The sequence below is a fragment of the Panthera tigris genome, chromosome F2 (genome assembly GCF_018350195.1).
Source record: "Panthera tigris isolate Pti1 chromosome F2, P.tigris_Pti1_mat1.1, whole genome shotgun sequence".
Classification (NCBI taxonomy): domain Eukaryota; kingdom Metazoa; phylum Chordata; class Mammalia; order Carnivora; family Felidae; genus Panthera; species Panthera tigris.
Window position 1 is genome coordinate 65,748,251 of NC_056676.1, and position 26,578 is coordinate 65,774,828.

Consider the following 26,578-nt stretch of genomic DNA (forward strand, 5'->3'; position numbering starts at 1 on the left):
TCCCATATATCCCTTCCCGGGTAAGCACTATTCTAATGTTTTTTTTACCGTAGATTAGTTTTGTCTGTTCTAAAATTTCAAATAAGGGGCACCTGGATGACTCAGTTGAGCGTCCAACTCTTGATTTCTGCTCAGGTCGTGACCCCCAGGGTTGTGGGATCAAGCCCTGCCATCAGTCTCCATGCTGAGCGTGGAGCCTGCTTGAGATTCTCTCTGTCACCCTCTGTTCCTCTTCCCTGCTCATGCTCTCTCTCTCTCTCTAAAAAATAATAAAATAAAATTTCAAATAAATACAACTAGTCACTGTTGGTATGCATGAAGCTTTTCTTCTTCAGCATGATTTTGAGATTCACCCATGTTGTTGTATGTACCAGCAGTTCATTCCTGTTTATTTACTTATTTATTTTTAGTGTATTTATTTATTTGGGGAGAGAGGGCAGAGCACATGCAGGGCAGGTGCAGAGAGAGGGAGAGAGAGAATTTCCAAGCAGGCTCTAAGCTGTTAGCTCAGAGCCCAATGTGGGGCTCAATCCCACGAACCGTGAGATCATGACTTGAGCTGAAATCAAGAGTTGGACGCTCAACCGACTGAGCCACCCAGGTGCCCCATTCCTTTTTATTGTTGATCAGTATTCCTTTCTATGCATAAATCACTTTTTAAAGGAATATCCAATTCTTTTGCTTTTATGGCTTAATTTTTTCCCCCATGTGATTAGCTAAATACTATTTTCAAGATTGTCTGAGTCTCCTATGTGATTGCCTTAGGGTATATTATATGTGCGATATTGCTTTTAATTTCTTGGTCATTAACATGAACAGCTAGCAGGGCATGTCAACCAGAAATTTATTTTGTAGTCTCCCTGGACATGTCAGAGTTCTTTAGATTGCCTTTAATAATTAAAAAAAGATAAAAGTTGTAGCCAGCTTATTCATCAGGGATTTAGGCCAAATATCTTAGTAGGTCTTTTCTTCTTTAATTGCTTTAGTGCTTAACTTGAATTTTAAATTCTAAAGAAGAGTGCCTTGGAATTGAACCCACAATGGAAACAGTTATGAAACGACACAAAAACCATCTGTTCTTTTTACCATGAAATTAAAACTAGTAGATGCTGGATAGTTGCCAATTCTAACCTTGCATTGTCATTTAGATATTTTAGTTTAAAAGATAGGACTCCAAAAGTTAGTGATAGGAGAATAAGATTTAGAAAACATGTGTATAATATGCAGTATGCATGTAAGTATTGTTCTAAAATAATAGGACATTATGGTCTATATGTTACCTGCAAACGTTTTCTCAAAGGACCAGATAGTAAATATTTTTGATTCTGCAGACCAAGAGCAAAATTGAAGATATTACGTATATATTTACATGACTGTCTACAGTGAAATAATTTTAAAAAGGTAAAAAAGAAACATTCTTAGGTCCAAAACAAGAACCAAAGGAGGGCCCAATTGTTGCCACTCCTGGCTTATTCTGTTGAAAACAGGAAGTAGTTGTAAGCTAATCTTAAAGTAAAACTTTTAGGGGCACCCGGGTGGCTCAGCTGGTTAAGCGTCTACTCTTGGTTTCCGTTCAGGTCATGATCTCATGGTTTGTGAGTTCGAGCCCCACATCAGGCTCTGTGCTGACAGCGCAGAACCTGCTTGGGATTCATTCTCTCTTTCTCTCTCTCTCTTTCTCTCTCTTTCTGCCTCTCCCCTGCTCTTTCACTCACTCTCAAAATAAGTAAATAAATTAAGAAAAAAAAAAGTAAAGGTTTTATTCTTACCAAGTGTTTACTAAGTCTACGTATTTATTCCAGTTTCTGATTCTGTATTTCAAATAGAACAACTTTTGGGGTGCCTGGGTGGTTCAGTCAGTTAAGCTTCCAACTCTTGATTTCGGCTCAGGTCATGATCTCACAGTCATAAGACCAAGCCCCGCGTCAGGCTCTGTGCTGGGCGTGGAGCCTGCTTAAGATTGTCTTAGGAGTGCATGTGTGCTCTCCCTCTCTCAAAAGTAAGTAAATAAGTAGAACTTTTGTGGCTTTATTTTTGGTGATACATGGTGACAAATGATGCTGTGAGTTTCATTTTATGATGGCTCTTTTTTTTCTTAATGTTTATTTGTCTTTGAGAGAGAGAGAGAGAGAGAGAGAGAGAAGAGCATGTGAGCAGGGCAGAGAGAGGAGATAGAGAGTCCCAAGCAGGTTCCAAGCTGTCATGCAGAGCCCGACTCAAGGCTTGAACCTGCGAACTGTGAGATCATGACCCAAGCTGAAATCAGGAATTGGACACTCAACTGACTGAGCCACCCAGGCACCCCTATGATGGCTCTTTTTAATCTAAAATAGCCTTCTGCCATTTTTGTCCTGTGACATTATTATTATTTATTTGTTTAAAATTTTTTTTTCATGTTTATTTATTTTTGAAGGAGAGAGAAACAGCATGAGCAGGGGAGGAGGAGGGGCAGAGAGAGTGGGAGGCACAGAATTCAAAGCATGCTCCACGCTCCAAGCTGTCAGCACAGAGCCCGACACAGGGCTCAAACTCCCCAACTGCGAAGTCATGACCTGAGCCGAAGTCGGATGCTTAACCGACTGAGCCACCCAGGTGCCCCGATTTATTTATTTATTTATTTTAACGTTTATTTATTTTTGAGAGATGGAGACAGAATGCAAGTTGGGGAGGGGCAGAGAGAGAGGGAGACACAGAATCCCAAGCAGGCTTCAGGCTCTGAGCAGTCCACACAGAGCCTGATGCGGTGCTTGAACCCCTGGACCGTGAGATCATGACCTGAGCCGAAGTCGGATGCTCAACCGACTGAGCCACCCAGACACCTCTCATTTATTTATTTTGAGAGCAACCAGGACAGCTGTCCTGGAAAATGCCCCAAATTCTAGATTTGTTTTCACTCTTCTTCATTATTTCATTTAACTTAATTTCTCATTTGTATTTCTTGTAAGCTAAAGGCTTGACTAGATTCATGTTCAACATTTTTAATGAGCCGAGCCACTAACCTTACGAGTAGGATGCAAACAGTAGCAGCATTCGCCTTAGTGTTGGCTTCAGGAGGGAGGGGGATGGTGCACACAGAGCACAGTACAAGTCAGCTGCAGCTGCTGCCGTTTCTGTTGTCTGTTATTCTTACCCGTTTTCTGGTTCTGTTACGGGATTATCTCAGTCCAGTCAGATGCCTGTTTAAAAAGGCGCAAGGTAACTGTGTTGTATTTCTTTCGAACTACATGAAATGGATGAACGATACCTCATCAGCAATTCAGAAACCCCAAAGTTTTTAAATAACTTACTTGGCGGCCAAATCCGATCTTGCCTAAATTCATTTGGCAGCAAAATCTGAACCGAATTGACATGAGGCTAAAATATTAATATGTTTGAGTATGGAGTATTGCCCCAGGTCACCCAGGGGTTCCACACGTAATGTTACAAAATACGCATCATATTACCTTTCTTAAAGTGGAAGTAATTCTGAATTCTGGAACATATCTGGCACCAAGGGTTTCAGATAAATAACTGTGGACCTTTGATTTCAAAATGTTTTTAAAGAACCTGTCATTCTGGGGCACCCAGGTGGCTCCATCAGTTGAGCGTCCAGCTCTTGGTTTCGGTTTGGGTCATGATCTAACGGTTCGTGGGTTCGAACCTCTGCTGTCAGTACAGAGCCCACTTGGGATTCTCTCTGCCTTTCTCTCTCTGTCTGCCCCTCCCCCGCTAGCTCTCTCTGTCTCTCAAAATAAGTAAATACACTTCAAAATAAATAAATAAGTAAATAGATAGATAGATAGAACCTTTCATTCCAACATCTTTAGTAGCAGTAATTAATGCCAATAACAATAGATAACCCATTGTTGAGTATTCACTGTGTACCTTACACTTTATTTAGTTATTTTTAAACTTAAGTAATTCTAAAAGGAGATATCATTCTCATTTTGCAAATGGGGAATCGGAAGTTCAGAAACACGAAGTAATGTGCCCTGGGTCACATAGCTTACCAAAGACGCGTGGTTTGACTGTAGGCCCGTCTTACCCCAAAGTCATTCCAGGATACCATACTGCCTCTCAGGCAAGCCAGCCATACCTCTTCCTATTAGTAGATTTTGATTATTTTGTTGATGTTTGAGGTAGAATATTTAAATTAAATATTTAGTTGGGGATTTTTGAATAAATCCTAGGATTTCTGATTACTGTGGTTCAATATATGTCAGAGAAGGTGTTCTGATGGATGTAAGAAAACTTTTGACAAAGAATGTGTTGCCAAACTTAATTCACTTTTTGTGCACAGTTGGCGCTTGCTAGATTTTTCCTCAATTGTACGTTTGACTTAATTGTACATTTGCTCTTATTTACCATCCTGAACTCTTAACTTTCAAAAGAGCTCACAGGCCTCTCAAAAGTGAGTTGGACGTGGGTTCGAGCCCCGCGTCGGGCTCTGTGCTGACAGCTTGGAGCCCAGAGCCCGCTTTGGATTCTGTGTCTCCCTCTCTCTCTGTTCATCGCCCCCACCCCCCCGCCCTGCCACTCGCACTCTCTCTCTCTCTCAAAAATAAATAAACATTAAAAAAATTTTTTTAATTCAAAAGTGAGTTGGAAAGCCTGGATTTTCCTATTTTACAAGGAAAACTGCAGCCCCGCCCTGATACCCAACCCTCCAAAAAGTATGTTTTGCTAGTGCTTTTGAAGTTTTTTCTAAGCTTTTTATGATTGTCAAGACATGACACTATCTAAATAATGACATGATTCATTAGGAACAATTTTATAATCATTAAAATCTGGCAATTAAAATCACAAATCTAGTAATGAATAATCATGTAGGCAATAATCTATCACAGCTCTTCCCCTAAAATAGCAGTTGGTACTCATTAACTTTAAAGCTTTTGCTTCTCCCAGAAGGAATAAACTTTATTACTTTTCTAGAAAAATATTGCTAATTATAATAAAAATCTTAAGTTACTTTTTTCCACATTGGTTTTGAAACAGCGTCTCAGCCTTCATTACAGACCACAGGGTATTCACTGCACATGCTTTCAGTAAGAACTTCTGGTTATAAATCTTCCTGAATCTGTTGGCGAATGATGTACCAGTGATTGTCTTTGATAAAGTGGGCCAAGGACAAAAGTGAGGGTTGAATCAGGCAAGGGCAGCAATCAAATTAGCATTTTTTATTGTGTCTTATTAGCATTAACACTGAGTAGATTGTTTCAATTAACCAGTATGTCCCATAGTGCACTATGTATGTATGTGTGTAAGGGCTGTGTTTTTTTATCACTATTTGTTTTTGAAAAAAGATACTATTATATGTATATCAGACAGAACAGTTCATGATAACAGCCTTCAACTATTGTTACAAAAATAACAGGTTTCCATTCCCTGAAATTTTTATAGTAATATCATTAACTATTAGAATCATTTCTTAACTGTGTATATATAATAGCTTGGGTGAAAACATAAATTACATGGAAAGTTGCAGAAGTATTTCATATAGGTGCCTTATTGATTTATTTTTGTAACACTGGAAACAGCCACAGTTGATGTGACGTTGATCCTGCTTTTCCCCTGGACCTTTTTGGCCTGCTCCCTCTCACTATTGTGATGACAGCCATATCCTGATTGTAAATACTCAAGAGACGCTCCAATCCAGTGTTAAAAACGTTGAGCGCTTCCTCCCCGAAGAATGTAGCATTTCAAGAGAAAATAGGCCTCCTTCTGACACTAGTAAATTCTGAAGGTGTGTGACAAATCAGGGGTCAGAATAGAGACTACAGATTGTCCAGGGGGTTCTGCCTTCTCGGTGAATCCGTGTTCCTGTCCAACACAAGAACAAATCCTATGTTCAAATACAAAGTATTACAATAAGCTTGGATGTAGTTAAGTCTATTCTAGATGGGAATGAGAGAATAAAGAGCTAGAGATGTAGCTAAGGATTAAACCATGGGAAATATCTCAGGCTATTTGAGGAGATGTATTTTGAGAAGATGGGCAGGAATATTTTGTTCTTAGGGTATTGGTTTCTTCCATTTTCTTCTTTCTTTTCCTTCCTTCCCTCCCTCCCTCCCTCCCTCCCTCCCTCCCTCCCTCCCTCCCTCCCTCCCTTTGCGTGCTTTACACAAATGACACAAAATTTTATTAGAGGCCATTGAAAGTCTTATGAGAAAATGGTGAATTTTGACTAAAATTTTATATTATCAAAATTAAGCAGTGTTGGGGCACCTGGGTGGCTCAGTCCGTTGGGTGTCTGACTTCAGCTTCGGTCATGATCTCATCATTCAGGAGTTCAAGCCCCTTGTCGGGCTCTGACAGCTCAGAGCCTGGAGCCTGCTTTGGATTCTGTGTCTCCATCTCTCTCTTCCCTCTCCTGCTCATTCTCTGTCTCTCTGTCTCTCTCTTTCTCAAAAATAAATAAACAGTAAAGAAATTTTTTTTAAAAGTAAGCATTGTTTAATGTTTATGTATAGAAACTAGCAAAAAATGGTATTTTCAAATTTGTTATTAAGTTCAATCTCAATTGTCCATTAAATAGTCATGAATAAAATACCATGTTTTTGTTTTCAACTTTTTACTTTTATAAATAATGCTCAACAAACATTTATGTACGTTTATCTCAAAGCACTTTGCTGATTTTTTTCCAAAGGATTAACTTTTAGAAGCCGACTGACTAGTTTAGGAATGATGTGTATTTTTAAGGCTGTTGAAATGTGTGGTACAATATCTGTAACCAGTTTTTATTACCAGCAGCCATGTATAACAGTGCCTGTTTCCTATACTCTCAGCAACATTTAGTATTTTTAGCATTTGTGAGTAGCCAGTATTTCATTGCGTTTCTATTAGTATATAGTTTGTAAATAGAATACATATGTTAGCATATGTAGTTTGTGTGCATATATATGTGTGTGTTATTTTTACAGTAAATTTGATACTCATAAAATGCTATCATTGTTTTCATTTCAATCTTTTGTAAGGTTAAATGTTTTAAAGTTTTTACTTAGTATTTTATGAATTGCCTAGTTATTTTAGTCCCCTATTTTTTATTTAAGAAACTTTTCCTTTTAGTTTATGATAGTATATGAGATATCAGTATTATCCCATCATATGTTGTAAATGTATTTTTTTTCCAGTTTAAGGAAAAGTAACTTTTTTTTTTAAGCTTTTTTTTTTTTTTTTTTTTTTTTTTTTTTTTTTTTTTTTTTTTTAGGGGCACCTGGGTGGCTCAATCGGATGAGTGCCCAACTTCGGCCCAGGTCATGATCTCATAGCTCATGGGTTCGAACCCTGTGTTGGGCTCTGTGCTGACAGCTTAGAGCCAGGAGCCCACTTTGGGTTCTATGTCTCTGTCTCTATCCACCCCTCCCCTGCTTACTCGCTCTCTCGCTCTCTCTCTCAAAAATAAATAAACACTAAAAAAAGAATCTTAAAAACAATTTTTTTAATGTTTATTTATTTTTGAGAGAGAGGCAGGACAGAGGATCCAAAGTGGGCTCTGCACTGAAAGCACTATGTGGGGCTCGAACTCATGAATGGTGAGATCATGACCTGAGTCGAAGTCAGACGCTTAACCAACTGAGCCACCCATGCACCCCAAGAAAAAGTAACTTTTTAAAAGAAAAATTGACTACTTGTATTACTTTATTTTATCTTATTTTTACACAGAGAGAGAGAGCATGCAGGAGGGAAAGAGGGAAAGAGGGAGAGAGAGAGAGAGAGAGAGAGAGAGAGAGAGAGAGAGAGACAATCTTAAGCAGGCTCCACACTCAGTGTGGAGCCAGACACGGGGCTTGGTCCCACAACCCTGGGATTACGAACTGAACAGAATTCAAGAATCGGATGCTCAACTGACTGAGCCACCCAGAAGCCCCGACAACTTGGATAATTTTTTTTTTAATTTTTTTTTTTAACGTTTTATTTATTCTTGAGACAGAGAGAGACAGAGCACGAACGGGGCAGGGGCAGAGAGAGAGGGAGACACAGAATCCGAAACAGGCTCCAGGCTCTGAGCCATCAGCCCAGAGCCCGACGCGGGGCTCGAACTCACGGACCACGAGATCGTGACCTGAGCTGAAGTCGGACGCTTAACCAACTGAGCCACCCAGGCACCCCAAGAAAAAGTAACTTTTTAAAAGAAAAATTGACTACTTGTATTACTTTATTTTATCTTATTTTTACACAGAGAGAGAGAGCATGCAGGAGGGAAAGAGGGAGAGAGAGAGAGAGAGAGAGAGAGAGAGAGAGACAATCTTAAGCAGGCTCCACACTCAGTGTGGAGCCAGACACGGGGCTTGGTCCCACAACCCTGGGATTACGAACTGAACAGAATTCAAGAATCGGATGCTCAACTGACTGAGCCACCCAGAAGCCCCGACAACTTGGATAATTTTTTTTTTAATTTTTTTTTTTAACGTTTTATTTATTCTTGAGACAGAGAGAGACAGAGCACGAACGGGGCAGGGGCAGAGAGAGAGGGAGACACAGAATCCGAAACAGGCTCCAGGCTCTGAGCTGTCAGCACAGAGCCCGACGCGGGGCTCGAACTCACGGACGGACCACGAGATCGTGACCTGAGCTGAAGTCGGACGCTTAACCAACTGAGCCACCCAGGCGCCCCAACTTGGATAATTTTAAATTTAAAGAGGGCTATGGGCTATATGATCATTATGTGAACAATAATTGCTTTTCTCCTTCTTTAGGTTTTCTTTTTACCATTAAGTAATACCATCCTCAGCTGTTTTAAAGATAATTCCATCTTCGCCTGGGAATGTGATACTCTTTCTTGCAAATATCAACTGCCAGCTCCACCTGAAAGCTCTAGTATATTATACAAAGTGTTTGCCGTGACCAGGTAATGTGCATTTTACCTTTTTATTAAGTTTTTTGGGGGTTTTTTGGTTTGTTTTTTTGTTTTTGTAATCTCTACAGCCAACATGGAGCTCAAACTCACGACCCTGAAATAAAGAGTCACACGCTCCTTTGACTTAGCTCCTCCTCCCCCACAACACTGAGAATTTTTAAGAAATCTAGCTTCCAGTAAAATTTTACAAATTTTCATTCCGTTTTCATTATCTTACGGTCATATGAGAAAAGTTTCCTTCAAACTGACACATGATCTGTAAAACTTTTTACTGTATTGTGGCAAATTTCAAATCTACAGAAAAATATAAAAATACATGAAGCCCTAATTAGAGTATTCTTTTTATATTTTTTATTTAAAAAAAAATTTTTTTAATGTTTATTTATTTTTGAGAGAGAGAGAGAGCATGAGTGGGGAAGGGACAGAGAGAGAAGGAAACACAGAATCGGAAGCAGGCTCCAGGCTCTGAGCTGTCAGCACAGAGTCCGACGCAATGCTCGAACTCACAGACTGTGAGATCATGACCTGAGCCGAAGTCAGACGCTTAACCGACTGAGCCACCCAGGTGCCCCCCTAACTAGAGTATTCTTATTAGTTGTAATAATCAACTAATAGCCACCTCTATTTTATCTGTAACTCCACCTATTACTGCCTCCTGCTACCTACCTCGTTGCCTTAAAGCAAAGCCCATGCATATCATTTTATTTGTAAGTATTCCAGTGTGTATCTCTAAAGGAAAGAGTCCTTTTCGAACATAACCATAGTACTATTACCACTTTTCTCCCCCAAGTTTTTATTTAAATTTCAGTTAGTTAACCTATTACCGCACTTTTAAAAATGAATAATTTCTTAATAGTCTCACGTATCTAATCTTTGTTCAAATCAGGAATCAAGGTTCACACAGTGTCTTGGTTAATATACCCCTTTTTAAATTTTTTCTTTGCAGCTTATTTAAGGAACTGGTCATTTGTCCTATAGCATTCTCTGTATTTCCAGATTTGTTTTTTGCATCCCTGATGTGGTGTTTAATGTGACCCTCTCTCATCTGTATTTCCTGTAAACTGCTTACACCTATATTTTTTGTAAATTGGAGGCTTGGTCTGATTCAGGCTTGATTTGGGGGCAAGAAGCATGATATGTGGTTTGTGTACTTTCATCAGGAGGAACGTTTCTCTTGTGATATTAGTGGCCATCAATGGTCATGACCTAGATCCAGTATTGCATTTGAGGTTAGCAAAATGGTGCTATGCTCATTCTGTCATTCCTTCTTCCCTTATTAACCAGAATCTTTCTAAAGAAAAAACTTCCTCTCATTAACTCTCTGGTTACTTTATAGGTTTTAATGAAATGCAGGATAAATGCTTAATTTCCCTTCTTTTAAAAAAAATTGTTATGAAAAATAATGAATTGTTCATTGGCATCTTCCCAAGGTAGCCAGTGAAGGCTTTTGCCCTTAATCTTTGTGAATGAATGGATTTAAATAGTCGACTGTGATTTAATCCATTAACATTATTCTTAGTGATGCTGCAGTTCTCTCGTTGACCACTGGGATCCTCTTCAAGTTGGCCTTGAACCCTTTTGATACAACTCCAGTTGTTTGTTTTGAAAGCTCTCATTGTTTCTAATCTAACAAAATGTTCCAGGCTTATCTTGTATATTTTCTGTCCCAAACCTGGTATCAGCCATTTTTCTAAAGAGCCTGGGTTTGTTTTTTGTTTTTTTCTTAAGTTTATTTATTTATTTTGAGAGAGAGAGCATGAGCGGGGGAGGGGGGGGGGGAAGAAGAATCCAAAGCAGGCTCTGGGCTGTGAGTGCAGAGCCCCATGTGGGGCTCGATCCCACAAACCATGAGATGATGACCTGTGCTGAAATCGAGTCCAACCCCTAACCCACAGAGCCACCCAGGTGCCCCAAACCTGGTTTCATTTGTGTGGGTAATGATATTTCAAGACCCAATCTGGATGCTAGGGGACACTTCTTGTGACTGATTTGGTCAATGTCTCTAGGCCTGTTCAGTGGAAAGTGCTAGAAAATACATATTATTTCCTCATTTGCTCTTACCCACTTCTAAGTCATGAGTAAATCCCATCAATTCCACCAAATTATATCTTGAATTGGTCTGGTCTTTTGTGCATTGCCACAGTATCACCTACCTCCAACTATCCTAGTCTCTTTCAGGTTCCTGTAATAGTCTCCTTATTTGGTCTCAATGTTTTCAATTTCATTTCCTAAAGTCTGTCTCTACATAGTAGATAGAGTGGTCTTTTTAAACCATTAGTCAAATAAGTCAAATCATGTCAGTTCCCTGTTGAGCTCCCTTGAAAGGCTTTCCCTGATATTTAGAATAAAATCCAAACTTCCCATAATATTCCTGAGACCTCTGTTATCTGGCCTTCGTCTCCCTCTCCTTTGTCCTATTTCCTTTCCCTAACATGGTTAGGACCACACTTGAGTGAGGCTTCTCACTCTTCCTTAGGTACAACCTTATTCCTTTCTCACACTGTGCACTGCAGTCTGGAATACCGACCAGCATGGAATTCTTCCTCCACATCATCCCGTGACTGGCTCATTCACATTTTTTTAAATGTTTTTTTAATGTTTATTTATTTTTGAGAGAGCATAAGCAGGAGAGGGGCAGAGAGAGAGCAGGACAGAGGATCTGAAGTGGGCTCTGTGCTCACAGCAGAGAGCCCAATGCAGGGCTCAGACTCATGAACCTTGATCTCATGATCTGAGTCGAAGTCAGACATTTAACCAGCTGAGCCACCCAGGTGCCCCTGGCTCATTCATTTTTTAGGGAGTAGACCTTTCTCCTTTCCCAGCTCTGTAACTCCCATCTCATTGTATAGTTCTTTATAGAACTTATCAGCTGAGATCAAGTTCATTTATTTGTTTGCCTTCCTCTAGACTGAAAATCCCCAAGAGCAGGAATCTTCCCTGCCTTGTTCACCATTGTGTCCCTGGTGCCTGAAATGATACCTGGCTTGTATTAGACACTACAAGTCCTTGGTGAATGAACAGGCAACAGCCTTGCAAGTTAATACAGCTTATTCTTTTTGTACCTTTCTAAAAGTAGCTTTCTTTGAGCGGGAAAAAAGTTTGGGCTTCTTGAGTTTTCGTGTAGCAGTGTTGTACCAGTTCAGTATAGTCATGTGTGAAATATAGGAAGTTGGAGGGTGTTAACTTTGAGATTATGCTATAAAAGATAAATGTTACTCAGAAATTCTCAATCAAGTCATCGAACAAACATATGTTAAGCTGGTGTCTTAATACAATAGGTAAAAAAATATATGCTATAAACCTGAGCTTTCTTATGTGGTAGCTACTGGGTGCATGAACTACTTCATAAAAATTAAATATGGGGTACCTGGGTGGCTCAATCAGTTAAACCTCTGACTCTTCATCTCGGCTTAGGTCATGATCTCACGGTTTGTGAGATCAAGCCCTGCAACTGGCTCTGCGCTGACAGCCCAGAGCCTGCTTGGGAGTCTCTCTTTCCCTCTCTTTCTGCCCCTCCCCTGCTTGTGCTCTCTCAGTCTCCCTCTCAAAATAAATAAACTTTAAAAAATAAGTAAATAAAATTAAGAATTTATTTCTTCAGAAGCATTAGCTACATTTCAAGTTCTCATTCACATGTGGCCAGTAGTGACCATATTGAGCAGTGTAGATACAGAATATTTCTATCATGTTGGATCATACTGGACATTGCTACCATAAGCAATTCACGTTAGGGGTGCCTGGGTGCCTCAGTCGGTTAGGCGTGTGATTTTGGCTCAGGTCGTGATCTCATGGTTCGTGAGTTCCAGCCCCAGGTTGGGCTCTGTGCTGACAGCTCAGAGCCTGGAGCCTACTTCGGATACTATGTCTCTCTCTCTCTCTCTCTCTCTGTGCCCCTCTCCTGCTTACACTCTGTCTCTCTCTCTCTCTCTCTCTCTCTCTCTCTCTCTCTCAAAAATAAATATTAAAAAAATTTTGAAAACTATTCACGTAGTCCTAATTTCTCACCTTCTGTTATACAGAGATGGTCGAATCCTGGCTGCTGGGGGTAAATCAAATCACCTTCACTTGTGGTGCTTGGAAGCTAAACAGCTATTTAGAATTATTCAGATGCCTACTAAAGTTCGAGCCATTCGCCATCTAGAATTTCTTCCTGATAGTTTTGATGCTGGTTCTAATCAGGTTAGTAATATAAATAAATGTAGGACATTATACTTTCTGAGAAAGAGCATATCAATTTCTGAACTATATTAATAGCTCTCCTAGTTAACTTGTACCCTCGTTGTTACAAAGACTTGAAATTGCTGATATTGCGAAGTCTAAAATTGAAAAAGTTTTAAAGTATTAGGTTTTGTGTATTACTGACAATTTAACCTTTTTCTAAAATCTATATACTTTAAATTTATGTCATACTTTATGACTTACAGGGTGTTTTAACATATTATTTTCTATTTGCACACAGGCATGGAAGGTACTCTCTCCGTTACATAGACTGACATTAAAGCTTAAAAACATTAAGGGACTTGTCAACATTCCTATTAATTGTAAGGCTTAAAAAGGGGGAGCTAAGATTAAAATTTTTCTCCTTGTTGGGGCGCCTGGGTGGCTCAGTCGGTTGAGCGTCCGACTTCGGCTCAGGTCACGATCTCGCGGTCCGTGAGTTCAAGCCCCGCGTCAGGCTCTGGGCTGATGGCTCAGAGCCTGGAGCCCACTTCTGATTCTGTGTCTCCCTCACTCTCTGCCCCTCCCTTGTTCATGCTCTGTCTTTCTCTGTCTCAAAAATAAACATTAAAAAAAAAATTTTTTTTTAAACAAAATAAAATTTTTCTCCTTGTTGTACTGTGTTCTACCTACCATAACTGGTTGCCTTAGTTTTATGAAACGTGTTTTCTTTGTATCTTGCCTTAATTTGCAAAGTACTTCCCCCTCTACACACCATTAAAAATTTTTTTTTCTTTGCTTATGTATTTTATCTTATCTTTTTCATCTTTTTTTTTAAGTAGGCTCCGTGCCCAACATGGGGCTTGAACTCATGACCCTGAGATCAAGTATCACATGCTCTACCGCCTGAACCAGCCAGATGCCCCCACACCATTTTTATTTTTAATAGTTGAGTAGTTAAACCTTAATGTTCTTATTTTAAATTGACTATTTTGAGTCTTGTACTTGAACAAGTTATATATAACTCATGACCCTGTGATTCAGAGTTGCATGCTCTACTGACTGAGCCAGGTGGTTGCCTCCAACTTAAGTTTTTGAATAGATAATGCATTCCCAAGGTGGAAAACATAAAAAAAAAGACAGTAAAGTGAAATCTCTTCTTTTCCATTTGTCCAGTTATTCTCCATAACTGCTACTGTTATAATAGTCCACTGTTTCTGCCACTTTTTTTTCCTAAAGTTTATTTATTTATTTTGAGAGAGCAAGCGAGCACAAGCAGGGAGAGAAAGAGACAGAAACCAAACGGGCTCTGCACTGTCCACACAGAGGACGCAGGGCTCAATCTCATGAACTGCCCCTCTGCCATATAAAAAATGCAGCTTTGTACATTGCTTTTCTTCACTTTTTTTTGTTTTTGTTTTCTTCACTTCGCTGCCCTCGAAGATTGTTTATTCTATGTCAGTACAGAGCTTCTTCTTTTTTTTTTTTTTTTTTTAACAGCTGCATAGTATTTTATAGGTTTTTAACTAGTCCTTTGTTATTGGGCACCTAACTTGTTTTTAGTCCTTCTTTATTACAAATAATGCTGCACCAGGGTTGCCTGGGGCTGGCTCAGTTGTGAAGAGCATGCTACTGTTGGCCTCAGGGTCATGAGTTCAAGCCCCACATTGGGTATAAAGATTGCCTGAGTTAGTGAGTGAGTAAATAAATAGAATAACTGAATAACTTTTTGCATGTACCATTTCATACATCCTGTCTGTAGGATAAAATCCCAGAGCTGAAGCAGTGGTTCTCAGAATCAGGTACATCTGTAACTTTGAGAGATCTTGCCAAATTGCCCCCCAGAGAGGTTGCATCAGCTGTGAATGAGGGGGTTTCCCACAACCTGACCCAACAGAAGAGATTGTCACCTTCAAACCGTCTCCAGCTACTGCCAGACTGTCGTCTTCCATCTAACAAATGACATGAGCATTTCATGCAGTCACATGGTGGCACTGCTTACCAGCCAGCAGCACTGGGAAAAGAGCCTGTGCATAGATCAGGCAGTAGAGGAGTTTATTGTGTATTTGCTTATGCTTTTTTAGTACATGTTTTTAATTTTTCAAATTGTGTGACTTAAGACTAAATTTTTCCCCTTAAAAGCCTGGTTTCCTTCTTACCCTTCTACTGTCTGTGCAGCCCACAGACTTTCTTTCTTCCCCCAAATGTTTGTTACCACTGCCCAGAGCTGGGTGCATGAGGAGGCAGGGGGACAGATGCCAGTTCTCATCAAGCTGTGGGTGTGGTGAGCGAGAGCAAGCCCTCCCCTCCTTGCCTCTGACAACCAGTGTGGGGGTCCAGGTGAAGGCCTGGCTGATCATTTGCCATAGTCTCCCAGCACAGGCACCTTACTGGTTTTGGTCAGAGCCAGGCTTACCTGGACCTGAATAGGGCAAATCTACATGAGCCATAATTAGGAATTTTGAAATATATGATGGCCCTTTGTGAATATAATCTCTCTGACTGTCCTCCCCTCAAAACAAAAACAACCAAACCCCGTATATAAATACATACATATGTGTACATGTACGTGTGTACAGTTTGACTTTCAGAGAGTTGACTTTTTTTTTTTCTTTTTTTCTAGTTTATTGTGAGCATACAGTATATAATATATATAACATACAAAATATGTGTTAACCAACTGTTTATGTTTTATTTTTTTTTATTTTTTTTATTTTTTAATATATGAAATTTACTGTCAAATTGGTTTCCATACAACACCCAGTGCTCATCCCAAAAGGTGCCCTCCTCAATACCCATCACCCACCCTGCCCTCCCTCCCACCCCCCATCAACCCTCAGTTTGTTCTCAGTTTTTAACAGTCTCTAATGCTTTGGCTCTCTCCCACTCTAACCTCTTTTTTTTTTTTTTTTTTTTTTTCCCTTCCCCTCCCCCATGGGTTTCTGTTATGTTTCTCAGGATCCACATAAGAGTGAAACCATATGGTATCTGTCTTTCTCTGTATGGCTTATTTCACTTAGCATCACACTCTCCAGTTCCATCCATGTTGCTACAAAAGGCCATATTTCATTTTTTCTCATTGCCACGTAGTATTCCATTGTGTATATAAACCACAATTTCTTTATCCATTCATCAGTTGATGGACATTTAGGCTCTTTCCATAATTTGGCTATTGTTGAGAGTGCCGCTATAAACATTGGGGTACAGGTGCCCCTATGCATCAGTACTCCTGTATCCCTTGGATAAATTCCTAGCAGTGCTATTGCTGGGTCATAGGGTAGGTCTATTTTTAATTTTCTGAGGAACCTCCACACTGCTTTCCAGAGCGGCTGCACCAATTTGCATTCCCACCAACAGTGCAAGAGGGTTCCTGTTTCTCCACATCCTCTCCAGCATCTATAGTCTCCTGATTTCTTCATTTTGGCCACTCTGACTGGCGTGAGGTGGTATCTGAGTGTGGTTTTGATTTGTATTTCCCTGATAAGGAGCGACGTTGAACATCTTTTCATGTGCCTGTTGGCCATCTGGATGTCTTCTTTAGAGAAGTGTCTATTCATGTTTTCTGCCCATTTCTTCACTGGGTTATTTGTTTTTCGGGTGTGGAGTTTGATGAGCTCTTTATAGATTTTGGATACTAGCCCTTTGTCCGATGTGTCATTTGCAAATATCTTTTCCCATTCCGTTGGTTGCCTTTTAGTTTTGTTGGTTGTTTCCTTTGCTGTGCAGAAGCTTTTTATCTTCATAAGGTCCCAGTAATTCACTTTTGCTTTTAATTCCCTTGCCTTTGGGGATGTGTTGAGTAAGAGATTGCTACGGCTGAGGTCAGAGAGGTCTTTTCCTGCTTTCTCCTCTAAGGTTTTGATGGTTTCCTGTCTCACATTCAGGTCCTTTATCCATTTTGAGTTTATTTTTGTGAATGGTGTGAGAAAGTGGTCTAGTTTCAACCTTCTGCATGTTGCTGTCCAGTTCTCCCAGCACCATTTGTTAAATAGACTGTCTTTTTTCCATTGGATGTTCTTTCCTGCTTTGTCAAAGATGAGTTGGCCATACGTTTGTGGGTCTAGTTCTGGGGTTTCTATTCTATTCCATTGGTCTATGTGTCTGTTTTTATGCCAATACCATGCTGTCTTGATGATGACAGCTTTGTAGTAGAGGCTAAAGTCTGGGATTGTGATGCCTCCTGCTTTGGTCTTCTTCTTCAAAATTACTTTGGCTATTCGGGGCCTTTTGTGGTTCCATATGAATTTTAGGATTGCTTGTTCTAGTTTCGAGAAGAATGCTGGTGCAATTTTGATTGGGATTGCATTGAATGTGTATATAGCTTTGGGTAGTATTGACATTTTGACAATATTTATTCTTCCAATCCATGAACATGGAATGTCTTTCCATTTCTTTATATCTTCTTCAATTACCTGCATAAGCTTTCTATAGTTTTCAGCATACAGATCTTTTACATCTTTGGTTAGATTTATTCCTAGGTATTTTATGCTTCTTGGTGCAATTGTGAATGGGATCAGTTTCTTCATTTGTCTTTCTGTTGCTTCATTGTTAGTGTATAAGAATGCAACTGATTTCTGCACATTGATTTTGTATCCTGCAACTTTGCTGAATTCATGTATCAGTTCTAGCAGACTTTTGGTGGAGTCTATCGGATTTTCCACGTATAATATCATGTCATCTGCAAAAAGCGAAAGCTTGACTTCATCTTTGCCAATTTTGATGCCTTTGATTTCCTTTTGTTGTCTGATTGCTGATGCTAGAACTTCCAGCACTATATTAAACAGCAGCGGTGACAGTGGGCATCCCTGTCGTGTTCCTGATCTCAGGGAAAAAGCTCTCAGTTTTTCCCCGTTGAGGATGATGTTAGCTGTGGGCTTTTCATAAACGGCCTTTATGATCTTTAAGTATGTTCCTTCTATCCCGACTTTCTCAAGGGTTTTTATTAAGAAAGGGTGCTGGATTTTGTCAAAGGCCTTTTCTGCATCGATTGACAGGATCATATGGTTCTTCTCTTTTTTTTTGTTAATGTGATGTATCACGTTGATCGATTTGCGAATGTTGAACCAGCCCTGCATCCCAGGAATGAATCCCACTTGATCATGGTGAATAATTCTTTTTATATGCTGTTGAATTCGATTTGCTAGTATCTTATTAAGAATTTTTGCATCCATATTCATCAGGGATATTGGCCTGTAGTTCTCTTTTTTTACTGGGTCTCTGTCTGGTTTAGGAATCAAAGTAATACTGGCTTCATAGAATGAGTCTGGAAGTTTTCCTTCCCTTTCTATTTCTTGGAATAGCTTGAGAAGGATAGGTATTATCTCTGCTTTAAATGTCTGGTAGAACTCCCCTGGGAAGCCATCTGGTCCTGGACTCTTATTTGTTGGGAGATTTTTGATAACCGATTCAATTTCTTCGCTGGTTATGGGTCTGTTCAAGCTTTCTATTTCCTCCTGATTGAGTTTTGGAAGAGTGTGGGTGTTTAGGAATTTGTCCATTTCTTCCAGGTTGTGCAATTTGCTGGCATATAATTTTTCATAGTATTCCCTGATAATTGTTTGTATCTCTGAGGGATTGGTTGTAATCATTCCATTTTCATTCATGATTTTATCTATTTGGGTCATCTCCCTTTTCTTTTTGAGAAGCCTGGCTAGAGGTTTGTCAATTTTGTTTATTTTTTCAAAAAACCAACTCTTGGTTTCGTTGATCTGCTCTACAGTTTTTTTAGATTCTATATTGTTTATTTCTGCTCTGATCTTTATTATTTCTCTTCTTCTGCTGGGTTTAGGCTGCCTTTGCTGTTCTGCTTCTATTTCCTTTAGGTGTGCTGTTAGATTTTGTATTTGGGATTTTTCTTGTTTCTTGAGATAGGCCTGGATTGCAATGTATTTTCCTCTCAGGACTGCCTTCGCTGCATCCCAGAGCGTTTGGATTGTTGTATTTTCATTTTCGTTTGTTTCCATATATGTTTTAATTTCTTCTCTAATTGCCTGGTTGACCCACTCATTCGTTAGTAGGGTGTTCTTTAACCTCCATGCTTTTGGAGGTTTTCCAGACTTTTTCCTGTGGTTGATTTCAAGCTTCATAGCATTGTGGTCTGAAAGTATGCATGGTATAATTTCAATTCTTGTAAACTTATGAAGGGCTGTTTTGTGACCCAGTATGTGATCTATCTTGGAGAATGTTCCATGTGCACTCGAGAAGAAAGTATATTCTGTTGCTTTGGGATGCAGAGTTCTAAATATATCTGTCAAGTCCATCTGATCCAATGTATCATTCAGGGCCCTTGTTTCTTTATTGACTGTGTGTCTAGATGATCTATCCATTTCTGTAAGTGGGGTGTTAAAGTCCCCTGCAATGACCACATTCTTATCAATAAGGTTGCTTATGTTTATGAGTAATTGTTTTATATATCTGGGGGCTCGGGTATTTGGCGCATAGACATTTATAATAGTTAGCTCTTCCTGGTGGATAGACCCTGTGATTATTATATAATGCCCTTCTTCATCTCTTGTTACAGCCTTTAATTTAAAGTCTAGTTTGTCTGATATAAGTATGGCTACTCCAGCTTTCTTTTGGCTTCCAGGAGCATGATAAATAGTTCTCCATCCCCTCACTCTCAATCTAAAGGTGTCCTCAGATCTAAAATGAGTCTCTTGTAGACAGCAAATAGATGGGTCTTGTTTTTTTATCCATTCTGATACCCTATGTCTTTTAGTTGGCGCATTTAATCCATTTACATTCAGTGTTATTATAGAAAGATATGGGTTTAGAGTCATTGTGATGTCTGTATGTTTTATGCTTGTAGTGATGTCTCTGGTACTTTGTCTCATAGGATCCCCCTTAGGATCTCTTGTAGGGCTGGTTTCGTGGTGACAAATTCCTTCAGTTTTTGTTTGTTTGGGAAGACCTTTATCTCTCCTTCTATTCTAAATGACAGACTTGCTGGATAAAGGATTCTCGGCTGCATATTTTTTCTGTTTAGCACACTGTAGATATCGTGCCAAGCCTTTCTGGCCTGCCAAGTTTCAAAGGAGAGATCAGTCACGAGTCTTATAGGTCTCCCTTTATATGTGAGGGCACGTTTATCCCTTGCTGCCTTCAGAATTTTCTCTTTATCCTTGTATTTTGCCAGTTTCACTATGATATGTCGTGCAGAAGATCGATTCAAGTTACGTCTGAAGGGAGTTCTCTGTGCCTCTTGGATTTCAATGCCTTTTTCCTTCCCCAGTTCAGGGAAGTTCTCAGCTATAATTTGTTCAAGTACCCCTTCAGCACCCTTCCCTCTCTCTTCCTCCTCTGGGATACCAATTATGCGTATATTATTATTTTTTAGTGTATCACTTAGTTCTCTAATTTTCCCCTCATACTCCTGGATTTTTTTATCTCTCTTTCTTTCAGCTTCCTCTTTCTCCATAACTTTATCTTCTAGTTCACCTATTCTCTCCTCTGCCTCTTCAAGCCGAGCCATCGTGGATTCCATTTTGTTTTGCAATTCGTTTAAAGCGTTTTTCAACTCCTCGTGACTGTTCCTTAGTCCCTCGATCTTTGTGGCAAGAGATTCTCTGCTGTCCTGTATACTGTTTTCAAGCCCAGCGATTAATTTTATGACTATTATTCTAAATTCACTTTCTGTTATATTATTTAAATCCTTTTTGATCAGTTCATTAGCTGTTGTTATTTCCTGGAGATTCTTCTGAGGGGAATTCTTCCGTTTGGTCATTTTGGAGAGTCCCTGGCGTGGTGAGGACCTGCAGTGCACTTCCCCTGTGCTGTGGTGTATAACTGGAGTTGGTGGGCGGGGCCGCAGTCCGACCCGATGTCTGCCCCCAGCCCACCGCTGGGGCCACAGTCAGACTGGTGTGTGCCTTCTCTTCCCCTCTCCTAGGGGCGGGATTCACTGTGGGGTGGCGTGGCCCGTCTGGGCTACTTGCACACTGCCAGGCTTGTGTTGCTGGGGATCTGGCGTATTAGCTGGGGTGGGTAGGCAAGGTGCACGGGGGCTGGAGGGGCAGGCTTAGCTCGCTTCTCCTTAGGTGATCCACTTCAGGAGGAGCCCTGTGGCAGCAGGAGGGAGTCAGATCCGCTGCCGGAGGTTTGGCTCCGCAGAAGCACAGAGTTGGGTGTTTGCGCGGAGCGAGCAAGTTCCCTGGCAGGAACTGGTTCCCTTTGGGATTTTGGCTGGGGGATGGGCGGGGGAGATGGCGCTGGCGCCTTTGTTCCCCGCCAAGCTGAGCTCTGCCGTCCGGGGGCTCAGCAGCTCTCCCTCCCTTTGTCCTCCAACCTTCCCGCTTTCCGAGCAGAGCTGTTAACTTCTGACCTCCCAGACGCTAAGTCGCGCTTGCTGTCGGAACACAGTCCGTCCGGCCCCTCCGCTTTTGCCAGCCAGACTCGGGGGCTCTGCTTGGCCGGCGAGCCGCCCCTCCGCCCCGGCTCCCTCCCGCCAGTCCGTGGAGCGCGCACCGCCTCGCCGCCCTTCCTACCCTCTTCCGTGGGCCTCTAGTCTGCGCTTGACTCCGGAGACTCCCTTCTGCTAATCCTCTGGCGGTTTTCTGGGTTCTTTAGGCAGGTGTAGGTGGAATCTAAGTGATCGGCAGGACGCGCTGTGAGCCCCGCGTCCTCCTACGCCGCCATCTTCCGGCACTCCGAGAGTTGACTTTTTTAAAAATTGATGTATAATTGGCATAAAAGATTAGCTTCATGATGATTCGATATTTTGATTGCAAAATTGCGATATTCGATCATTTCGATTGCGAAATGATCTCTATAATAAGTCTAGTTAACATCTGAGACATTTGACTTTTTTAAATGTTTTTTATTTATTATGAGAGAGAGACCGAGAGAGAGTGAGTGGGGTAGGGGCAAAGAGAGGGAGAGAGAGAATCCCAAGCAGGCTCCACGCCGTCAGAACAGAGCCTGATTCGGGGCTCGATCCCACAACCACGAGATCATGACCCGAGCCAAAATCGAGAGTTGGATGCTTAACCGACTGAGCCACCCAGGTGCCCCAAGAGACATTTGGCTTTTAAATGTGTTTTGGGGCGGCCTGCATGACTCAGTCGTTTGAGCATCTGACTCTTGATCTCGGCTCAGGTCATGATCCCGGGTCAGGGGATGGAGCACCATGTCTAGCTCTGCACTGGACGTGCAGCCTACTTACGATTCTCTTTCTCCCTCTGCTTCTCTACCCTGCTTGGGCATTCTCTCATTCTCTCTTAGGAAGGAAGGCAGGGAGGGAGGGAGGTTAAAATAAGTATGTTTTTGGAACTCATATATTATTTCTCTCTACTCTTAGGTTCTTGGAGTGCTAAGTCAAGATGGTATCATGAGATTTGTTAATATACAGACTTGCAAACTTCTCTTTGAAATCGGGAGCCTTGATGAAGGAATTAGCTCATCAGTAATTAGCCCACATGGACGGTACATTGCATCCATTATGGAAAATGGAAGTCTGAACATATATTCAGTTCAAGCTCTAACACAAGAAATAAATAAGGTATGTTTTCAAGTAAAGAACATCAAGTTTTTTTAAGATTTAAATGTTGTATCATCAAAAATAAAATCTTTATGCTCCGGTTTTCTAAATTCAGATTATCCTGGATTGCTTATTCATACTTCTGGGTATGTATGTGTGTGTGTGTGTGTGTGTGTGTGTGTGTATACACACACACACACACACACACACACACATATACGTACATATATACATACATATATGTATACATACATGAATAATGAGGATTGACTCTATACATTTACAAACATAGAAAAAAAGACTGGGAAAATACACACTTCAGAACCATCTGAGAAAAGAGACTGATTCTCAACTGTTTGCTTATCTGTATCTTTTTTTTTTTTTTTTAATTTTTTAAATCCAGGTTATCCTGGATTTATAATCCTCATTATTCATGGATTCTTTAAATGTGAACTCGCCACTGCTAAAAATATACTTGCAACTCGAATCCGTACTTGGTGCCTATTCACAGGGATTCGTATGTGCACAGCAGTGCAAACCGTGGACTGCCCGTCGTGCAGGCTCCCAGCTAAGGCCAGACAGGGCAGCGCATGGCCTTCTTACTTCAGCTCCCGTGACAAGTGTCCTTTCCGTGGTCTAGTTATTGCTGGATTCTTTAGTTTTGTGCTTTTTGTTGTTGATTTTGCTCTTTTAAATGGCCCCCAGACATAATGCTCAAGTTCTGTCTAACATTCCTAAGCATAAGAAGGATGTGATAAACCTAATTCAGGTACAAGTTACAGTGCTGTTGGCATGAGTTCAATATTAGTGAATCAACAATATAGATGAAATAAGTGTTTTTAAATGGGCACCTGGGTGGCTCAGTTGGTTGAGCATCTGACTCTGGCTCAGGTCATGATCTCGCAGTTCATGAGTTCAAGCCCCATGTCAGGCTCACTACTGTCAACTTGTCAGCGTGGAGCCCGCTTAGGATCCTCTGTCCCCCTCTCTGTGTCCCTCCCCTGCTTGCGCTCTCCTAAAAATAAATATTTTTTAAAAAGTGTTTCTAAACAGAAACACACACTAAACATAGTTATATGTTGATTGGTTGACATATTGTGATCTCTGGCTCACAGGGACCTAACTATTTCTCCTAGGAGCAATGATTCAGTATTCACTAACTTGGTATTTGCAGCTTCTTTATAGAACAGAACTACCATGAATAGTGAGGATCTACTCTGTGTGTGTGTGTGTGTGTGTGTGTGTGTGTGTGTGTACGTGTGTGTGCACGCACATGACACGCATACATTTTCTTCAACCATATGGAGTTATACTCTACTGTTCTTGTAAACTTTAAACATTTTAATAACATATTATTTGCTCTTAGAGTTTTCAGCTTAGCTGAACTTTACAAAAGCTAGGGAAATGTTACTAATGGAAGCAGGGAAAGATCTGAGAAAAATCAGAATAAGTCATTGACTTCCTCTCTGGTATTTGTTAAGCATTCAAGTAAGATCATATTGACCAGAAAACTAACCTATAATAGAAGTAGGAAATCTTTTTTTCTTTTTTTTTTTTCTTTCTTTTTGGACACATTACCAACACCACTAGTGTCTTTATGGCTATTCTAGGCTTACACAAACGCTCCAGTCTGTGGTCTCTATAAACCCCACCCACGTCCCATTCCTTCAAGTCCTGTTTATTGGGCACTGGAGAATTTCCAGTATTATTCGAATAAGTACACTAATTCCTACTTAATGTGTTGAAGTTTGAACACTACTAAGGTATGGCAATTCAGGTCATATCTCAGGCTCTAACCTTCAGGAGACTGTATTTCGTGGAAGCACATGGAGTTCAAAAGGAGAAAATGTGGCACTAGAATAACAATGTTAATAAAGATTTGGAAGGATGGGTTGAGGTTAGAGAGAAGATCGTTCAAGGATATTAAAGATGGGCAATATTCAGAAGTGAGACCTTTTCAAAATTTTTTTCTTTTTTTGAGAGAGCACAAGCAAGGGAGAGATGCAGAGAGAGAGGGAGAAAGAATCCTAAGCAGGCTTCAAGCCCAGTGCAAAGCCCAACATGGGGTTCGATCTCTCGACTGAGATCATGAGCCAAAATCAAGAGTCAGATGCTTAACTGACTGAGCCACCCAGGCACCCCAGAAGTCAGACAGTTTTTTTTTTTAAGTTTATTTATTTATTTTGAGAGAGAGAGCACCTAAGCAGGGAAGGGGCAGAGAGAGAGGGAGAGAGAAAGAATCCCAAGCAGGCTCTGTGCTGAGAGCACAGAGCTTGATTATAGGGCTTGATCTCTTCAACTGTGAGATCATGACCTGAGTTGAGGTCAAGAGTTCAACGTTTAACCAGCTGAGCCACCCAGGTGCCCCCAGACTATTTTTAATTATATTTCATAGAGAAAGAATTGAAAAATTAAGTCATAGAATAAGTGGCCATTTTACTTTTTTTTTTTTTTAGCAGAGCTATTGTTAAATTTTGTATTATCCTTGTATTCTTTATAGATGTGAATAAATAACAAGGTATCCTAGAAAAATACTAGTTAAAAAGCCTTAGAGATACAGTGACAACTTTAAAAGTTTCTTATAATAATTTTAGGACAAAAATGCTGTATCTATACATACATGTACATTATTTCATTACCTACTCGACACATTTTACAGTGTTATGTATTCATCATACTGCAGCTGACAATAGGGAAAAATTCTTTGGACACTTACAGTAGGCTGCAGGTTTCAAAAGCAGAAGTCCTAAACGTATGAAGATAAAATGAGAAAAATCTTTGAAACCTCAAAGCGGTCTTTTAGTCGTCTATGTTATAAAAAAGGGTCAAGATGTTTGCTTTATTCTGTTTTTTTCTTTCAGAGATGAGAGGGGAGGAGGTCAAAAAGTTTGATTTCCTCAGGGCACCTGGGTAGCTCAGTCAGTTTAGCGTCCAACTCTTGATTTCAGCTCAGGTCATGATTCCAGGGTCATGGGATTGAGCCCTGCATTGGACTCCATGCTGAGAGTGGAACCTACTTGGGATTCTCTCTTTCTCCCCCTCTCCCCTGCTTGTGCGCGCTCTCTCTCTCTCTCTCTCAGATAAGTAAGTAAATATTTTTAAAAGTTTGGTTTCCTCTTCAAAGAGCTTTCTTAAGGAGTGATGATTCATTTTCATTATACATGATCTTGGAAGAACACTGTTCTGGCCTTCATGACAGTTTAAACGCAAGGTAATGTGTATAAATTGTGTTTTTTCTGAAATCTAATGTGTTCATTTGAACATGTGGGGTATTCCCTGTGTTCTTGTTCTCTGTTCTCATATGAAAGGAATTGGCACTTTGGCTTCCAGAAAAACATTTTTAAAATCACAAATCTACCTTCTCTTTAGCAATAATGGCCTCAAGCATTTATTTTTTTTTTTAAGCTTCTTTATTTTGGGAGAGAGAGAGAGAGAGAGCACGCAAGCTGAGTGGGGGAGGGGCAGAGAGGCATAAAGAGAGAATCCCAAGCAGGCTCTGCACCATCAGCTTAGAGCCCGACGTGGGGCTTGAACTCATGAACCCATGAGACCATGACCTGAGGCAAAACCAAGAGTCAGATGCTTATCTGACAGAGCCGCCCAGGCGCCCCGTGGCCTCAAACATTTAAATGATCTCAGGAAGCTGAGTTATCTTATCTCCTCATTTCCTTTGAACTCGGGGAAGATCTTTTGATTACAAACAGGTATTATTCATAGAGAAACTGTTTCAGTGAATCATTTTCTCTTAAGTAAAGTGAAGTTGTTGGGGTTTATTTTCCCATAAAAATGAGGGTTTAGAATTTAAGTTGTGCTGTCTGAACTGCCTCTCAAGCGGTGGATGCGGTAGGGGACTAACAGCCATCTCTCTGCAGATTAAAAAATGTAACCAAGGACAAAGAGGCAGGTGTCCCAGGCTTCCAGAGGGAAGTCATTTGACAGCTCCTTCAGAGAAAGTTCACTTGAGCCCGAAGAATATTAGGGTGCTTCTCTCAGCATTCTAGAGGGCCCTGTGTCTAACTGTGGCTTCTCTGCTACAAGTTATCACCAAACTACTAACTTTATCATGCAAAGAATGGACTGATATACTATGATTTAAGGCCAGTTTTCAA

General features: G+C 40.5%; 1 protein-coding gene across 3 annotated transcripts in view; it reads left to right on the plus strand.

The window, feature by feature from the left end:
* Nucleotides 1-26,578, plus strand: part of TBC1D31 (TBC1 domain family member 31) — an 80,667-nt gene that overhangs the window by 13,683 nt on the left and 40,406 nt on the right. For all 3 annotated transcript variants that reach the window (XM_042973688.1, XM_042973690.1, XM_007076819.3), the window contains 3 exons: nucleotides 8,676-8,827; nucleotides 12,856-13,015; nucleotides 22,290-22,490. In XM_042973688.1, the coding sequence (XP_042829622.1) occupies nucleotides 8,676-8,827; nucleotides 12,856-13,015; nucleotides 22,290-22,490 (513 nt within the window). The remainder of the gene's footprint in view (nucleotides 1-8,675; nucleotides 8,828-12,855; nucleotides 13,016-22,289; nucleotides 22,491-26,578) is intronic.